The sequence below is a fragment of the Atta cephalotes genome (genome assembly GCF_000143395.1).
Source record: "Atta cephalotes unplaced genomic scaffold scaffold00044, whole genome shotgun sequence".
NCBI lineage: Eukaryota > Metazoa > Arthropoda > Insecta > Hymenoptera > Formicidae > Atta > Atta cephalotes.
Window position 1 is genome coordinate 1376376 of NW_012130108.1, and position 18183 is coordinate 1394558.

At 33.1% G+C, this 18183-nt stretch overlaps 1 protein-coding gene across 1 annotated transcript in view; it reads left to right on the plus strand.

Annotated features, from left to right (window-relative positions):
- Window positions 1-18183, plus strand: part of LOC105622405 — a 117242-nt gene that overhangs the window by 70442 nt on the left and 28617 nt on the right. The window contains exon 3 of the mRNA XM_012203830.1: window positions 9822-9966. Coding sequence (XP_012059220.1) covers window positions 9822-9966 — 145 coding nt within the window. The remainder of the gene's footprint in view (window positions 1-9821; window positions 9967-18183) is intronic.

Genomic DNA, 18183 nt, shown 5'->3' on the forward strand with positions numbered 1-18183 from the left:
TAGTAGTTAGTTATTACTAATAACTACGTAACTAAATACTATATTACTAACGACGTACTATAACTATATACATAATACACATATATATATTATTATATATATATATATATATATATATATATATATATATACAGATGATTTTATTTCAATAAAGAGAGATAAAACGTGTATTAAAAGCAAATAATGAAAATCAACCTGTTATTAATAAAACAAATGATAAAATAAATAATATATTTTTCAGGTATTCATATTATTTTGTCCCTTGTGTATATTAATATATATAATAAATTTACACACATTGTGCTAAAAAAGCTGTCTTGCAAAGATTAAATGTAAAAATTCAAAGTTTATATTTCAACTGCAAGACTTTTTACTTGAAAATTTACGACAGACATAGTCAGGAGCGCTCATAAAATCTGCAAAGTTAACAGACGAAGAGCTTAGCAAAGTGATTATAACGTAACTTTAATAACTGTTTTGCTTGCCGCTGTAGCCAAACTTTTTCGTGCAACCCGGCGTATATAGCTAAGAACTTGAGGAGTTTGCGGCAATATTGTGACTGTAAACATTTTTCTTGCCTCAACGTTCCACGTCAATCTAATAAATTCACAAATGACGATTTGCATCGCTTTAATGAGAGCGCGACCTTCTTTACACATTTTTATCGAGTGCCTGTTTTGCCGTAATTTACGAGCTCCTTCGGTTAATTATCACGCTAAAAAACGTTTCTCCTTATTGTCGTACTAGAAAATTGCACTCGCGACGATCGGGGAGAGCACTGTAGTTGTATTACGACATCGTTTCTCGTCTCGTCACAACGCTACACTGTAATGGAAACTTTGCGAAACGCCATTCCGGGAATAATAAACGCATTATCCGTACGTTCTATCTCTCCGTATTTATTTTCGCCCGGCGGCCTTTTAAGTGGCAGTATTTCATTCCGTTATTAAGCTGCACTATCTCCCTCGCGCCGTCCACCGTGTCCACTCGCGAGCTATTTTATCAGATTAATTTTTTTCCTCGCGCAAATTTTCCCTGATGAACGCTTTGACGGATTAAAAGTTGAAATAAAAGTTCTAGGTCCCGTTCCCTGCTTGGTACTTTGGTGCTCTCATCCGACAAATTACTTTTACGTTTCGGCGTGGCCTCGTCTGGTCTTTTTCACGTACGAAAGAGCAATGTAAAAATAAGTTACGGAACACACATTTTCGACTGTTTTCTTATACGCGTGGATTTTTCTGTAATTTTTTTTACTTTTAGCACAGATAAAATTCACATTTCTTATAAAATATATATGAAAAATTGAAATTTTCGTGACATCCAAATCTTCAAATGTCACAAAATCTTAATTTGTAAAATTTTTTAACATCTCAAGTGACATTTAAAAAAATATCTTGCTTAATTTATTTCTTGTTTAATTTAATTATGATTTCAATGAACGATTCTCTTTGTTATATCGATTAGTCAAGTTGACTGAAATTCTGTAAGAAATCTTATAAAATAATCATCCTTTATGGAAATAAATTTGAAAAAAATAAATTTGAAAAAAAATCATCCCTTATGGAAATAAATTTGAAAAAAAACTAAAATTGATTAATAATAGAATGATAGAAGACGAAAATTAATATTCGATTAGCGAATAATATGCAATGCAACATTTGCATATAAAAGATTTTTCAACGTATGTGTTATTCATAACCCGAGTTTATCCGTGAAAATACCTTGGGCAATATTTATAGTAATACAAAATTGAAACAAAATTCTCACTGAAATAAATAATAGGTATATCAATTATTAAAATCCTAAATGAATTCTCTATCCTATGAATACATTACGCGAAGGAATTATAGTTGACTTTACGCAGGCAAAACGAAGATGATAGCGTGGTGTAAATATACGATCGATAAATCGCATACAAAGAATATTAAATAATGATCGTGCGAAATTTTATCCATAATCGCGCTATCTATAAAGCATGCTCGTCCAGCTGTAAATCATAACGCGTTTGCGTCATCCGCCATATAATAATTTAGCGGAAGGGCAATCCTCCGTGCGGTGGACTATAATATTTGATTACTATCTATTAATTATGACTCGGCGAAGAGAAGTATTTCACGGTTCTCTAGACTTCGAAGATCGATATCAACTCGGTGCATCGTTGCGATAATTCCAGCTTACGGGATCATTAATTATAAAAGCATCACCACCATAGTATTGCGTAATGTCCTGAACCTGTTTCTGCGTCGCTTCTCGCCCTTCTCGGTCGCGAGAAATTGGTCAGCGAAGTTTGAGAAACTAGCAGCCATCTGGATCTCTCATCGCTTTCGAAGTTCGCCGAGTAGTCGTAGTAAGAGACGGAATTTGTGATCGCACGAAGAAAAGCTTCGCGTCGGTAATAGCTTTCACTTGTGAGAGATTCAAAGATGCGTGCATGTTTTGCGTTCGATTTAATAACTCGATGCACATGTGATTTCTTTAATTAATATTTTTAAGTTATCTTGAATATATTTAATATTAATAAAAATATTCCTTGTATTCCTGCAATGATAATTCCTTAAAGATTTTTTATCGGCTTCTGTTGTACAAAATGGTTCAACAAAAAAGAGATTTGAAAAGAGATTTAAGATTCAAATACAGAACAAGATTTGAAAAGATTTCACATGTATCATGAAACTACAAAGAAATACGAGTGATCGTCTTGTTTACCGTCGTTCTGCATTTTTAAAAATCACGATAAAACCACGAGAAAAATATGAGGCTATTTTTATTGCGTTTCACGGATCGATGGAACGTAGCCTTGTTAGTTTTCGAGTTTACATAAAAGAAACAACTGGAAATAATATTTTTCGACAGAATCAAAACATATAATAAAAATAAAATTGTGTGTGTGTGTAAAATATAAAATATTTTTATAAAAAATCTTAAATTTGTTTGCAAATGAAAAGGCATAACGAATTTTTATACCAAATTAGATTAGAAACGAAAAATAATTTATTGAAACAGATAAAATATAATTTCTTTCAATTCTCAAATATGTTAATTAGTTTTTCGCAAATACTGCAAATACTGTAAAATTGCGATATTTAAATTGCATTTAATTTAAATAATATTTTATTAAATATTTTCTACATTTTTACTAAGACATTCTTTTTTTTAAATAATGTCTTCTTCATATTGAAGGAAGTAAATAACACGATGGTATTTCTGTCGGAAAGGACTTTACACGAGTTTTCTATATGTCATAAAATGCGTACATTCGGCAACCGCATCCGAGATATAAAAGCCTTACACGCGCTATATGCAATTTATAACGACAGGAGTGCAATTTTACGTCGGGAATATATACGTAGTCGAGACAAATTTTATGGAAAATATAATACGAAAATACGAGCACCTCTTCCAGCTATCGATGTAATGTGTATTGCCTATCATCTCACGTACATTCGAACTTTTGCATGATTTCGCGAACTATATGTAGAAATATCTAAATTATATCTAGCTATTATTCACACTTATTCTCATTAAATTACGAGGTGCTTGTCGTTTAGAAAAAAAAAAAGTTTTTCAATACGTATTATTAACAATTAAAAGTAGAAACCGATTAGAATTAAATCAATAAGAATAAATCAAGCAAAAGAAAGAATCCTATTTTCATTTGAAGTAGATTCGAGATGATATTAAGGAATTTATTAGTTTTATTACTAAATTAATGTAATTGGGAGATTAACATATTTCAGCTTCAGTTGCGTTTCAAATTCGATAGATAGACGCGCGTTAAATAGAATTGACAAACGTATTCGCGAAAACAAAAATCCGCTTTTACCGAAAATAGAAATTTTTTTCTTTTATTCAATTTATTCTTATATATAAATCTAATTTCTACTTATAATTGTTTATACACATCTCCTTGAAAATTCTCTCACTTACCGAAAATAAGATTCTTTTTCTTGTCTATTGAATTTGTAAAAATGGAAGTACGATAAATTCACTGCATACAGAATTTTTTTTCCTCAAACTATGCGATGCGCGATAAACTTTTTCTCAAATATTTTCTGTACGTTATTACATAATATAGAGCTTTGTATTCTTTTATATAAATGGCAGCGGCGAACTATTTCACATTTCAGAGGTATCTTCTTTGAGCTTTCAGACTAAGCTGCATATCCTCGAAGGAAGGATTTCGTTGTTTGCACGCACGACAATGGCCTTTTGGTCGCCATTCAGCGCCCTTTTCGAACCTCTTCGGAATCGACTTAGGACGGCATTGTCGTAAGCTCGCTCGAGGCCTTCTTTCGTCGGCTTTCTCGCCGACGAAAGAGGAATTGCACCTTCAAGGCTTCGTTGGGAGATTCGTTCCATTCTCACGTGATACGCTGAAAGTCATGTAAATGTAGATTAGGTGGTCCTCTTACAGAGGTGGCCTCCATTCGCGTTTGCATCGCGACATTGCCATTCAGTCCACGTTTTCCCCAAAGATGTATCTAATCTTGGACGATCTCTAAACTTGTCCTCGGATCTCTCCTCTGCTCCCTCTATGCCCAATCTATTTCAAATTCTTTTATATGGATGTGAGTCACACAAAAAGACCTTTCCATTCTTCGGATTTCTTTTCACGTTTTTACTTTCCAGATATTTTATCCCTAATAATAATCGTAATTTCATTATGGAAATTTGTAGAAAAGAATAGAGAATATCTTCGTGAATCAATATTTATTTTATAAATACTCAATATAAAATTTCTAACGTCTTATTCAAACATTATTAGAAATTTTTGTGAATTTATAATAATACTTACGATAAAAATATGCAGTAAATTTACAAACCACGTAACAGTTTGCTGTGATTTCACAATATTTGTAAATTTACAATAGATAGTTGTGAATTTACAAAACTGATGCGTATTAGAGATTTGCATATACTTTATCACAAAACGTTATTGTAATTTTACAATATAACTGTTTAAATTTATAGCACATTTTTGTTGGCAACACTTTTGGAAGTTTACAACAGGAATCATTATTTCTTACAGTGAACGAAAAGATGTAAGTTTATTTTTAAAAATGATATTCAATTCAAACCGCGATATTAAGAATTCTAGAATTAATATCAAGATGGATTAAAATTATGCCTGTTCGCGTTATTTAAAATTCCTCCAAATTTTTTGCACTTAAGACGAAATAAACAAATTTTCCTGTATTGAAAAGAGAGAAAATGAAGATATCGAATGTAAGGAGTGCAAGCAACGTGAACAAACCTAGAGATATCTAGATTTAGGCAATTAGCTCTTCAAATCTATATACATGTCAGTTCATTTTCTCTAAGCGTACCGTCAACGGCATATCAAAGGGTGAACCAGCACCCTGTGCAACTACAAGAGCAACCCTTCCTGCCGCCGGCATTACACGTCTACAGCTTGGCTGTCTGCTTGACGATGCAGATTACTTAACCCTACGTTTCGTGCATGATCGATGACTCTCGTCGTTGGAATTGACAAGTGCTCGTCCAGTTGACATGCGGTCGATCGGCGAGCACGTTATTAAACCGCCGTTCGCGTACGGACGCAATCCTAATACCAGGTAGAGTACACAATTTGCCGCTCGCAAATAGACCCTATAGATCAGTCCGAGAGTGAATCACCGTATGCCTACTGTATTGCCGATAATAATGCGATCGCAAATTAGAGTGACCTCCATCCAGCGGCGAGATATTGGCAATTAAATTCAACTGTAATGTTTGATTATTGTAATTGTTTACGGGCTAGCGTGAAAAATTCTCGCTGATAAAATTTATCATCAATGTCGTGTCGCAATAAATAATATCAAATTTGGAACAACATAGCATACTGCAAATTCCGAGTTTATAATAACGTTCATGTAATCTCTTATGCTTTTGTTGTACGTGCAGAAAAAAGACTGTTCTTAAATCAATCTTAATATACTTCATACATAAACAAAAATATTATAATCTTGTTTTAAAAATTTTAGTCTTGACTTGACTGAATTTATATTAATGTAAGATTTTTGTATAAGATTTATGTAAGATTGAACAAGTCTTGAATTGAGTGCAAAGTAATATTTGCATCAAAAAAATTTAATTAATATCTCTAAAGCAAAGTTACAATATTTTGGCTTTTATATATGAGTATATTATGGTTGATTTAAGAATAATCTTTTTCTGTGTGCAAACAATAAGTTTTCTTCTTTTGAAAATGTTCAGCTCAATCTGAAAATCTTGGAAAAACAATTCTGGATTGTAGAATCTTTCACGATACGTTATATATAATGCAAATCAATATATTGCGAGATAATATTATGGATAATTAAGCAGTTTGTTCAATAAGTTATTTTTGTTGATCGAAAATTCATTTACAATCGATGTAATGTACAATGCATTAGCGTATCATTCAAATGTACAAAATTGCAGTTACGTTATTTTAATAAAAATAAACGGTTTGATTGATAGGATTTAATAGATTGTCTGAATAATTGCAACGTGCGGCTAATGATAATAACAATTTGAGTGAAATGAATTTCGTATACATTAGTCGAATGTGCGCGAATAGCTGCTCATGCAAAATATTTTAATGTACTACAATGCATATAAGTATTTTCAAATGCAAAATACAAGAGAAATAACTCACATTCGCGATTGGCAAAGATACAAAATTTATATAGGTTAACGCAATTTTCTCTTGGCTTTATCAATTCCCTCTACAATTATTAGCGACCAGCAAAGTTTGCGTTCTTATATAACTGCGGACTTTATTCCATAACTTTATTCTCAGTGACCCAGTTTCTCGAGCATTTACCTTTTTCTTTTTTGAGAACGTTATTTTATTCCTTTTTCCTCATTTTGTGTTATCTCCTAATACATTGCGCAAGCACGTTGCTCTTCGTGGCTTAAACGACGAATAATATTTAACGATCAGCTTATCCTAAATTACTTTGTATATCGCACGAAAAATGCATTGTTACAGTTTGCGATTTAAATTGTAAAAAAGGTTTATGAGTCGGCGATATTTATGCATTTGCGTTTTAAAATTGCATAATATTCCATTTGTTTGTATAAATACACATTGAGCTAATATATGTGAGACAATTATGTTGTCATAATCAATATTATTGAATAATATTGAATATATATATGTATATAATACAGTAATATATATTTATTCAATATAATAATGTTATATTATATTGAATTATAAAGTTAGAGTTTAAAAAAATTCGCAATTAAAGAACTAAGAATAAGTTTCAGCGACTTAAAAAAATTATTTTAATTTGGAAAAAAAGTATCTTAAAAATTTTTTAAATAGAAAGCTAACAAATATTTATATTGATATATAATATATTTAAGCGGCAAATATATTTTAAAAAACTGCATGAGATTTAATTTTGCGATATAGCTATTTTGACAATACATGATGATTTTTAGTATATTTATAATTGTGTAGCAATTCATACTTAAAACAACTATCCTTATCTAATCGGTTTCATCGTATGATCCTGAAATAATGATAAATTGCAATTATTATATATCGACAGAAAATTAATTTCAATGGATGGGAATCATAATTTTCTATAATATAACATTCAAAGTACGATAATAAAAATTACATTATTATAGAGTTTACATAAAGATTATTATACATTCCAATGCTAATACAATTAATAAGAATTAATTTTAATAAAAATCACAGGTGAAATTAAATGAGGATGAAAAGTATTTTTAAATTTTTGCACATATTCTGCTTGCATTCTTAATATGAGCACTCGGGAGTTTCATCCAGCGTGCTAATTATTTCCGTTCATCTGATACGCAGAGATTGGCGTTGGCGTTTTTGCAATATGGAAGATGGGAAAGAGAGAGACAACGAGAAAGAGAGAGAAAAGGAGAAAAAGGGTAGAAAGATAAAAGCTAATGATCGAAGCGAGAAGAGATAATTAAATGCGGATTATCTCTGGTAAAATTCAATCTCTTGTTCACGCTAATTGGAACAGGAAGAAGACAGTTATTAAACAGCCTGCGGATAGATTCAATAATATTTTGCGATAACAAAGCCACTGATCAAAGGGCAAAAAAGGAAGAAAGGAATTTACTGTCTGTCCGAGCCAGAAATGCAGGAGTATGACTAACGTTTGTGCACAGTACAACAAAGTTAAAATCTCAATAAAAGTTGTTTATGCGGAAGCGCATGTGCGGAATGTAATTTAAACTGTTATCATTGTGAAACTCCTTCTTTCCCTTTCTCTCTGAATTTTTCACTGCACGAAATTACGATTTTCGCGATACCAGATAAGAACTGCGCGATAAATTATATATTTACGCGGTCGCAATGCTTGTTAACATTAAATAAAATTTACTCGCGCAGATATTTGATTTCTAAATAAAACATAAACATTAAAAAATACAATTCTCGCAAATTGCTTTCTCGAAAAAGTAACGTTTACATTTACATAATTATCGCTACGATTTCGTTATTTTCTGCATTTGATTCGTGCATTTGACAAATATTTCGTCAATGTGATCAAAAAAATTTTTTAGTTGCTTCAGCAAAATTATTTTATAAGAATTGCTTGTGTTATAATCGATAAATGTAATAAAGTCAATTTTGTCGAAAGCCACTTCAACGACGTTTTCGTGCGTCATGTATAAGCAAAGTCAATATAACAATATTTTTAAGCCATTAAAAGCTTAAAAAAGAGCGCTGCACAAAATAATCGATACGTGCTATCGCCTACATCTTTTTTTTTTATTTTCATACAGCCGTTTGTTTCCGGTTTCTTTCGCAACTGTCGTGGGGGTGCAACAAGTGTTACGTTGCTCGTGTCTCGAGGCAAACAGGCGAGATACCGCGTTGCAAATCTACGAATAAATTTCTTGCTCGCCGACCACAGTTGCTGCTGCTTGAATTGATATCTACGGCTCGTATTTCAGGATTATCTACTGCGGGGATATGTTATTTTTGTTTTGCGTCAAGCTGCGCTTTAAGCTGGCTTACAAATGCCCCAACATAAACTCCTAAAAAAAAAAAAAGGTAGATATCCGCGCACCATGTGCGGATAGCCGCTTTATTAAAAGTGCCCGCCATCTCGGAAAACAACATTATTTGACGTTTACGCGGTCCTTTATAAGCTACCATTCTGACTTTCGCCATGATGAAATTACGGTCCCTTTATCATTACCGCCTGATTCATAAAGTGCGAGGGAACAGTTAATGACATGTAAAAGAGAACATTTTTATTATTCTTGGTAATACGCGTAATATCACGGGCAATATGGATCTACATTCCTCATTTTTCTTACACGCCTTTAAAATCTCATATATAAGAAATTTAAAAACGTTTTCTCTTTTCTCAGTAATATTCGCACAGCGAATAAAAATGTTAGATGTAGTAATAAAAGAATTTATCGGAAGGGAATAGACAAAAAGACATATATTAAGGAAAAAGTGAAACGTGCACTTTCTACAAATCGAGGATTAAAATAAATATCAATAACGTCCTCAAGGTTTCAAGAACGCAAAGTTTTCATGTCAAATTTACTTTTCTCTCGCAAGTCTCGCAGATGTGCAGCAACATAAATCACATTCCGCGTGACGTTCCATGAACAGAATCGATTGGGACTTTTAGTCCATTGCAATATAAAACTATCCGCGCGTAAATCAAGCGCACGTCGTCCACCCCATGTTCGTTCGATATCACGCTCGCGACATTTGCATCGTTAGCACGAGCGTCTGCAAAAAAGGCACCTTCTCATCCCTCTGCCTCCCTCCTTCAAGTGGCATGTACTCAACGAACGCAATTTTCTTTTGTTTCCAGGCAGATCTATCCTGCAGAAACACGAAGCAGACCGTGGGCGCGATTTACACGCGTACAAACTTCGTGACGTTGAAATACGTCACCGACGGCTGGGGCACCAGCTCGAATGGCTTCCGCCTCGTCATCACAGCCGTCAAGGATCCGAGTGAGTATTTGTCGATGCGAACCGTTTCCAACTTATTCGCGGGCCAATCGACTCGCTGACATGCAGAAATGCAAGTCCTGAATGCTAAAGCGAAGCTCGAAACAAATTGCAATTTCTCATGTATGTAATATAAGAGAACGCATTATTTGTATCATGCAGTTTTCTGAAATCAATGCTCTAAGTTAAGTAGTACATTCCGTGCGAAGAATATACATTTTTATCATCATCAATAAAAAAATTATTTAAAAATTACAGATTTATCTAGATTATATTTGAAAGTAATACAAATTCAGGTAAGTAAATGTTTTGAAAAATTTAAGAAAGTAGGTAATACAAAGTGATTTAGAAAGTGGATCAAAAATTATTTTAATAAGAAATAAACATGTTTTCAAAAAATAATATAAAATGAAAAAAATTTTATTTGAACTATGATAATGTAAATATAAATTGTTAAATATATTGTTAAATATAAATATTAAATTGTTTTATGTATATGTGTAACATTCAGATCTATAGAAAGTATAATTATCAATTTCACATTTTGCAAAGACTCATAAATATCAATCGAATCGATAAGCTTGCAAACAGATTTTTGCAATAAAGATATTTCGTAGCACGCGAAATCCCCCTCTGTACTGTAGATAAAATAATTCTTATATTTACGCTATTCATATTTCTTGTTAGACTAATCATTTTGAGATTTACTCAATGAAGTACCTGGTATATTGAGAAAATAAATATATTTCCGAGTATATTGCTCCGAAAATGAAAATATATTCCCATTCTTTTCTTCCGCCAGTCGTTTTTATGCTTCACTGATTCTTTAATTCTTTCAAATTTCTGTCGCGGTTGTCCTGACTCGACTCCAAGTTTATCATTCAATCGCTTTTATTCATTAGCTCTCGAGTTATTAAATTTGCCTTTCAAATTCAGTTTCTTTAAAGCACCGTGTCAATTCTTTTTCATCTTCGAGATCGTAGTTTCAGCGTTCACATTTAGTGCATGATTTCAGAATGCAGTCGCTCAACTATGCAATGAACCTCAATTAACATTGGAATACTCTATTCATGCGATACAGTTTCAATCAATAAATATCACAATTAAATCAGTCATCTTCGAAACCGCTTAACTAACCTACCTAAAAGCGAACTTCAGTAAAGGACAGAACATTTACTTCAAGCATTAATCCCGAAACACAATAGATGTAGTAAGCAAGAAATTGAGCAATCACAGTCGAATAATCGACTATGACTATTGTCAATTTCTTTAGACTTAAAGTTCACTGTACCTATTATGTTTCGGAGTTTAAGAATAATAGTTTCAATTGATCCATTGACTTTCAATAGAAGGGATTAAGTTATATATTGTTATGCTATAAATATTAAATATGAAATATTAAAACAGTTTAATTGAAAAAACTTTTAGATTGTTTAAAAAGTGATAAAAAAAATTATTTTACATTAAGGTTGTATGCAAAGTTTTCTCGTATAAAAATAATATAAATTCCTCAAAAATTTATCAATAATGTATCTTGGTTTTCTCAAACTCGAATTTGATTTAATTAAGCGTTTATCATAATTTCAAAAAGTATATCTTCATCACACAGAGTCAGTTTCATAAAACTCACGCAAGGCAAACAATGCGCATAATTGATGCAATTTAACGAGCCATTTTCCAAGTTTTATGCGAGTTTGGCGAAACACGCGTCCAGAGACCGTTTTACATTTCACAACATAGTGAAAAGTTTACGGATAAATATTGAATAAAATTTGTAATTGAAATAGGTAGTGACACAGTAAGTGACGTCGTTATTGACGCACAGCGCTGTCGACATTGGTTCGAAATTTTAATTCGACTATTCGATTCACGATTGACCGATCGTAGCTGCGAGATTTTTCGTGACGACAACAAAAGCGCGACAGTGCGTTAACCGGCGAATTTCAATTCATTCACTTTTATTCCATGTGAATTCGTATTTCATATTTACATATATCGGCGTGACATGTAAGTAACGACATAACGTCGGTCACGACGTCACATGACATCGGATATTAATGAAGAGTGATTTTGTTCACTCGTTCGTGACAATTTTTCATTACGGATATACAAGATGCGAATCGTGTCGGCTCGTGACGACGATAAATGCTCCTCTTGTCGCTTCATTGACGATTTTGTCGAGAGGACTCCCCGAAGCTGACAAAAGACCGTTAATAATACGAGGAACATTGAAACGAAGTGTTCCCACCTTGGCTGTCTAATACCAAGGAAAAAGCGTACCACATCGCTCTTCGCGAATCGTTATCTCGTCCCTATTCGTGAGCTCGGCGTAATATTTCCATGTAATAAGGTCCCTGAGAAACGAGCACCGGGGACAAATGCAGCCGCTATATTTTTATATCTTCATATCTTCATGCCGGAATCCTGATAAAATGCATAGACGCTTGACGCCATTTCGCGCACTCTTGATTATGAAATGCGCGCTGCATCGCTAAAATGCGTTTAATATACTAATTATGTGTTGCGTATTGTACACGCAATATGATATGTACAACTATCACAAGTTCATTCTATATCTTGGTTGTTTTATAATATTTCATAATCCGATGTAATGAAATAAAATATCATAATGAAATGTCACGTCCAAATAAATGCAAGCAAGATATGTATGGACATTACTGTTTTCTACACGTTTTAAAAAATATTTTAATAAGTGCTACGCTTCCAACTTTGTAATTTACGCTGCAATGTATTTTATTTTTGTATTATTTTATCAGCGTAATATAATATGTAATTTTTGTCGTATATAGTATTTATATTTGATGTATTAATAATGCGTACCTATTATTGCACTTGACTCTTATTTTTATTTTTCTTCATTAGCTATTTTAATAAATGTTTAGTCTCGCATATTCTCTATGAATTTTTATATTAATAATTTGTACAGAATAGCTTATTACTATTCATTATTATCATTATTTTAGTTAAATAACTATTAGATAAAGAGCTGCATATTTTTAAATCGATTTTTTCAAGAAAAATGAGACTGTCTCACAATATTTTAACGTCATAAAACAATACACATGTGGCACTAATGGCAGTAATATAGAGGAAGCGTTAATCTTAAGTACTACGACACTTCGACATTTCACACTTGAGATCCACATCCAAGATGACTTGAGAGTCTCAACAAAGTAGCTATCCAGTCTCGGGACTCGACAGGTGTCGAACTTTAGCTCTCGTCTGCCGAACAATTTCCTCAAGTTGTAATCTTCCGGCGGTTATAAGGGGCACTTCAAGGATAATCCGAGAGAGTTAATATAAGTTAGTTTAGAACTAAGCACAGAATGCGAAATCTCGGTCGCGTATACGCTGTTGTTCTTCGGCTTCTATTTCATCAGTATCGCTGATTAAGAAACATGTATCCCGAAAAGATTGTTTGTTAACTTTACTGTTCACAAATGAAACTTTCGCAATATTCGCAACGCGAGGAGTTTCATAATTTTACAACATGAGTTATTTATTATAGTCAATGCTTTGGGAAAGTAGTTGTGCTAAACAAAGTATCTCTTGAGGCGAGACATCTTTTTTATTCCTATTGTAAATCTGGATATATAAAATGATTCAGAGAAATATATTATCTACTTTGTCAAAATTTTAAGTAATTAAACGGCTTGCTGCAACAATAGGCTAACTAATATCGTAATCAAATATGTAATATTGGTAAAAATTAGAACTCTAGATTTACTAAGGTAACTAAAAAAAAGTCTGCCATGTTTGCCCTTCACATTAAAAAACTAAACGCTTATTGGACGATAGATTAAGTCAAAAATGGTAATTGGAATAAGAAAGTCAGCATTTGGCTTATATAAAAGATTTGTGCTATTCTACAGATAAATCTACAGCTCTTATAGATAAAAATGAATGAACAGAGTCCTCTATTTGTCTCAAAGATTGGGCTAATCTACTGTTATGTTTACACAGTGATTCGTTATTTTTTTTCCATTGAGCAATGTAGCCATTTTATATAGAAAAATGTTTTATTCCTCTCATATTCTTTATTCACGATCTGCATAATAAATTTTTCGAACATATGCCAAAACAGATTTTTGACAGAATTTTTGCAGCATGTGCAAATAAACATATATATATATTTTTCCCATCTCTTTAATTTTAGTATTTATTTTTTGTGTTTTTACAAACGTTTTTACAACGCGTGTAACTTATTATTGCAGCAATCTTCAATTGTATCGTAAAATGAAATCCATTATTCGCTAATAGTCGAATAAGAATATCGAATCCTGATATTATTCTCTCCAATATGTTCATACTCCGTGATTGAATTAAAATCGGACATATCAAAATCAATGATCTAGCAGCCATTGTCGCAGGAATATCGCATAACTAAACACGCGCTCGTTATCGAGCGTAAGTCACGGTTCAGTGACATCACAATAACGTCGCACTAATTTGCCGTAATTATACAGAATGTGAACCGCGAGAGCGACTACGTTTACGTCCTCTTTCCCCGCCGACGTGCGTTCATCCCTCGTTGTCTCTTCACGTCAGTTCATCCCTTTTAATGCACTGCTGCTGCTGCCCTCTCGTATTCCTATTCGATCGAAGCGATCTGGCAAATACAAACGTTCGAAGCTAGTTACGATAATTATCGCATGATCGCGATGTGCTCTTTCCTTTTTGTGTGACGTTAATTACCTTGCGTGATTAATTGATGGACGACCAGAAAGGCTGGCGGCCTTACATGTGTCGTAGATGAAACGAAGATACATAGTTACGAATCCTGTGAGAGAAAAGATTCGCAATGTACGACACAGATTGACAGGAAATACATTTTATACGCGATCTGTTTCCTCGGTTTCGTTGCAAAAAACGTGACATTTCGACGTGACGTTACATATAGTCCTTTTTACTCTCGCAGATTTATATCTCGTTCAAACGCATAGTGTATCCCCTTTATCTCCATTCTTTTTTTTGTAAAATTATCTCTCACATCAATAATTATATTCTCAAGAAAAATATTAAGAATGTTAAACAAGATTAAAATTATTTTAAAATTATAGTAATACACAACAAATAGGAAATAAGGTCTTAAATGGTCGAGCTGAATTAGTGCTTAAAAATATTAAGTTCTTAAAAATATTTAAAAAAAACATTTTTGAAGTAACTCTGTGTAAAACAATAATTATTTAACACAATGAAAAACTATATTCGATCAAAAAAGATCTTGATCTATTATTTTGTGTAAATTTTACAAATTCCAGTTAAAGCAAACTGCACAATTATTTATCGATATAGAAACACAGTTTTAAATCAGTTTATTTATTAAAAGCAAGAATAATAGTACAAACTAAATTGATGAGCAATTTAATATTATAGATGCAAACGAACATCTTCAAAATACTGTAAAGAATTTCCTAATCGAATAATCTCGTCTCACTTTGAGAAACGGAAGAAAGTGCAGATCGACAAACACGTTTGATAAACGAATAAAGGGATGTAATCAAAATAGCTGACAAGTCAATTACAGTTACCGATGACTCGGATCTCACAATACCCGGAATTTCATGATCGCCGAGTAATTAATTGGCTCACGCGTCGGCCCGAGCATTTCTTCCGATCGAGTGGCGGAATCCCTGCGAGGGCTATCACGCGCGCTGATAAATTGGAACGCGAACGATCGCGCGCGACCGGCACCCACCACGGATTCCGTTCGATGCGGTCGAAAAGTGCCAACCGCAATCGAGGAAATCCTCACGGGCATTGTCTGGGCGACAGATTTTCATGCCTGTCGTGTTTCCTCACATTCCGTCCTTCCGAATTCTGCCCGTCCACCTCCTGTTTAGCGCAATGAATTATTATTCACTTGGTAAAAGAACTATTAATTAATCGCGTTTATCCATCGAAGCAGATTTTGGCTTAATTGACATCTCACGCGCATATTTTCACGTCCAATTCTCGAAATAGGACAGAGCGAAATGTTGACGTTTTTAAAGATTAATTGTTTTAATACTAGAACTGCTGATGGTCCATCGGTTTTGATAAATTATTTCAATTTTTTTTCTTTGTTGTATTAGATATACAATACAGAATATTGAAAATTCATATGTAATATGAATATAATACAAATAATTCTAACAGATACAAATAATAGCAAAAATAACTTTTTATCGATTTTTAAACATACTGAAAAAATAGTTTGTTTATCAGGATTCGCATTTAAAATAACGTTTTATTTAACGTTAAAAATAAATTTATTTATTTAAAATAAAATAAAATAATTATTTAATATTTATTACTTGAATAACTTTTTATAATATAATTTATTTTTAAATTTTATTTTAAATATTAAAAAAAAGGAATTATTTAATTCTAAATTAATTTTTAAATAAGTTTTTATTGCTGATTAATTTCGATTGAACTTGGCTTTCTTTATTGAAATAAAAAAACCGGTGCGTAAAGTGGCGATGGGCGGTGCCTCTAACTATCTACGTTCGCGAGGACTCGTGAATTAGCAGAATTAGAATATTCGAATTAGTTTAGAGTATCTACGCAAGTGTTTCGTTTTGTGCTTCGTCGTTCTTAGTTCTTAGTTTATTTCTGACTTCTAAATTCAAACCAGCTACTCCTCATTTCTATTCTATGTATAAATTATATCTCTTTATTTTTTATATCATATTTATATACATATAATATGGTTAAATAAATATGTGAAACTATTTAATGTACATTCAAATAAACGGAATCATAAAAAACTGTTTCATATATGAAATTTTTATTTAAAATACATATTTCTTATTTTACAATATATTTTAAATAAATTTCTGAAATCTATTTTATATCATTTTTATTTTAAATAAATATAAGTTATTTTATCGATTTCTGCTGGTTATATTAATTAGAATTCTGATTGAATCTATTATAATTCTAGTTGAGATAACCAGAATTCTGATTAATGAATCTCCTAGTTTATTTTCAATTCAACCATTCTCAGTGCAAGGCTAGGAAATCATCAAATTGACACCTTCGGCGGTTCTATCTGTAAAATAATCGATTGCGAATATACACAAACTGCGTATAATAAAAACGTATTAAAATATTTATACTAGTCGTTTCTATGGAAAGCTTATATAAATTGCGATAAGACGTTTCACCAAGCAGAATTCTTATAACGAAAATTGTCGTTAAATAAATATCGGAAATCGAGACAGCGGTGAAGGTAAAATATTTAGAAGCAAAGCAAGAAAACGACTTGCGACTCTTAAAAAAAGACATATATCTGCACGATAAACATCCATCAGCGATGCATCGACGATCGCAAATACGTAAATGCGATGCTGAAATAACATGTACGTAGATACAATGCGAGAAACGGCAAAATGTCTGAAATCGCACGTGAGAATACCTTGCTCTCAAACACTTTGGGACGCGTCCTCGCGCGTGCGAGGCATTACTGTCAGCACCGAGCGTGTAATCCGGCGAGACACTTAAGTACCTTGTCGCCAAGTCTCTCAACCTCAGCTCGAATAGTTAGCCGTCGCGTCCTCAGCGATTTCTCCCTTAACTTTCATCGCAGGGGATTCAGAGCGGCAGCTACATGTGTCTGTCGGCGCGAACAGCATGTCACTTTCTTGATATAATATATACGAAATGACGCGATGTTAACTGTTGTGCCCAAGTTACACACCGGAAAGGATGACAAGAAAAATTTCGCATCTGGGAATAGAGGGTCGAAAAAGTGCTCGACTTCTTAAGGTGTATTCACATGCAAGCGTCAAGCAGCGGAAGCAACAACTAATCAGCTGGACGATACTGGCAGTGGTGTAAAAAATATTTTTTACGCTACTACATTTATCGCCTCGTTGATTAGTTCCTGCTTCCGCTGCTTGACGTTTGACGCTTGCATGTGCATGCACCTTTATTCTTGGGATCTCGCGATATTGGGAAATTCAATAATTTTTGTTTTATCATATATTCTGTGCAATGCAGGGATGAAAGACGGGGGGCAAAGAGTATAATAGCGCGGGAATTAATAACTTCATCTCTGGCGCGCGGGATTACAGTCAGAAGGAGAGGAGATTTCTTTTTCTTCGTGATCTCGATCGGAAGGATGATTCATGCACCATCGCGCACGACTTCCTCCGAGTGCCTCCATTTTCTTCTCGTCCGCATGCCTCTCTTACCTCTTCACCCCGGCCTCTC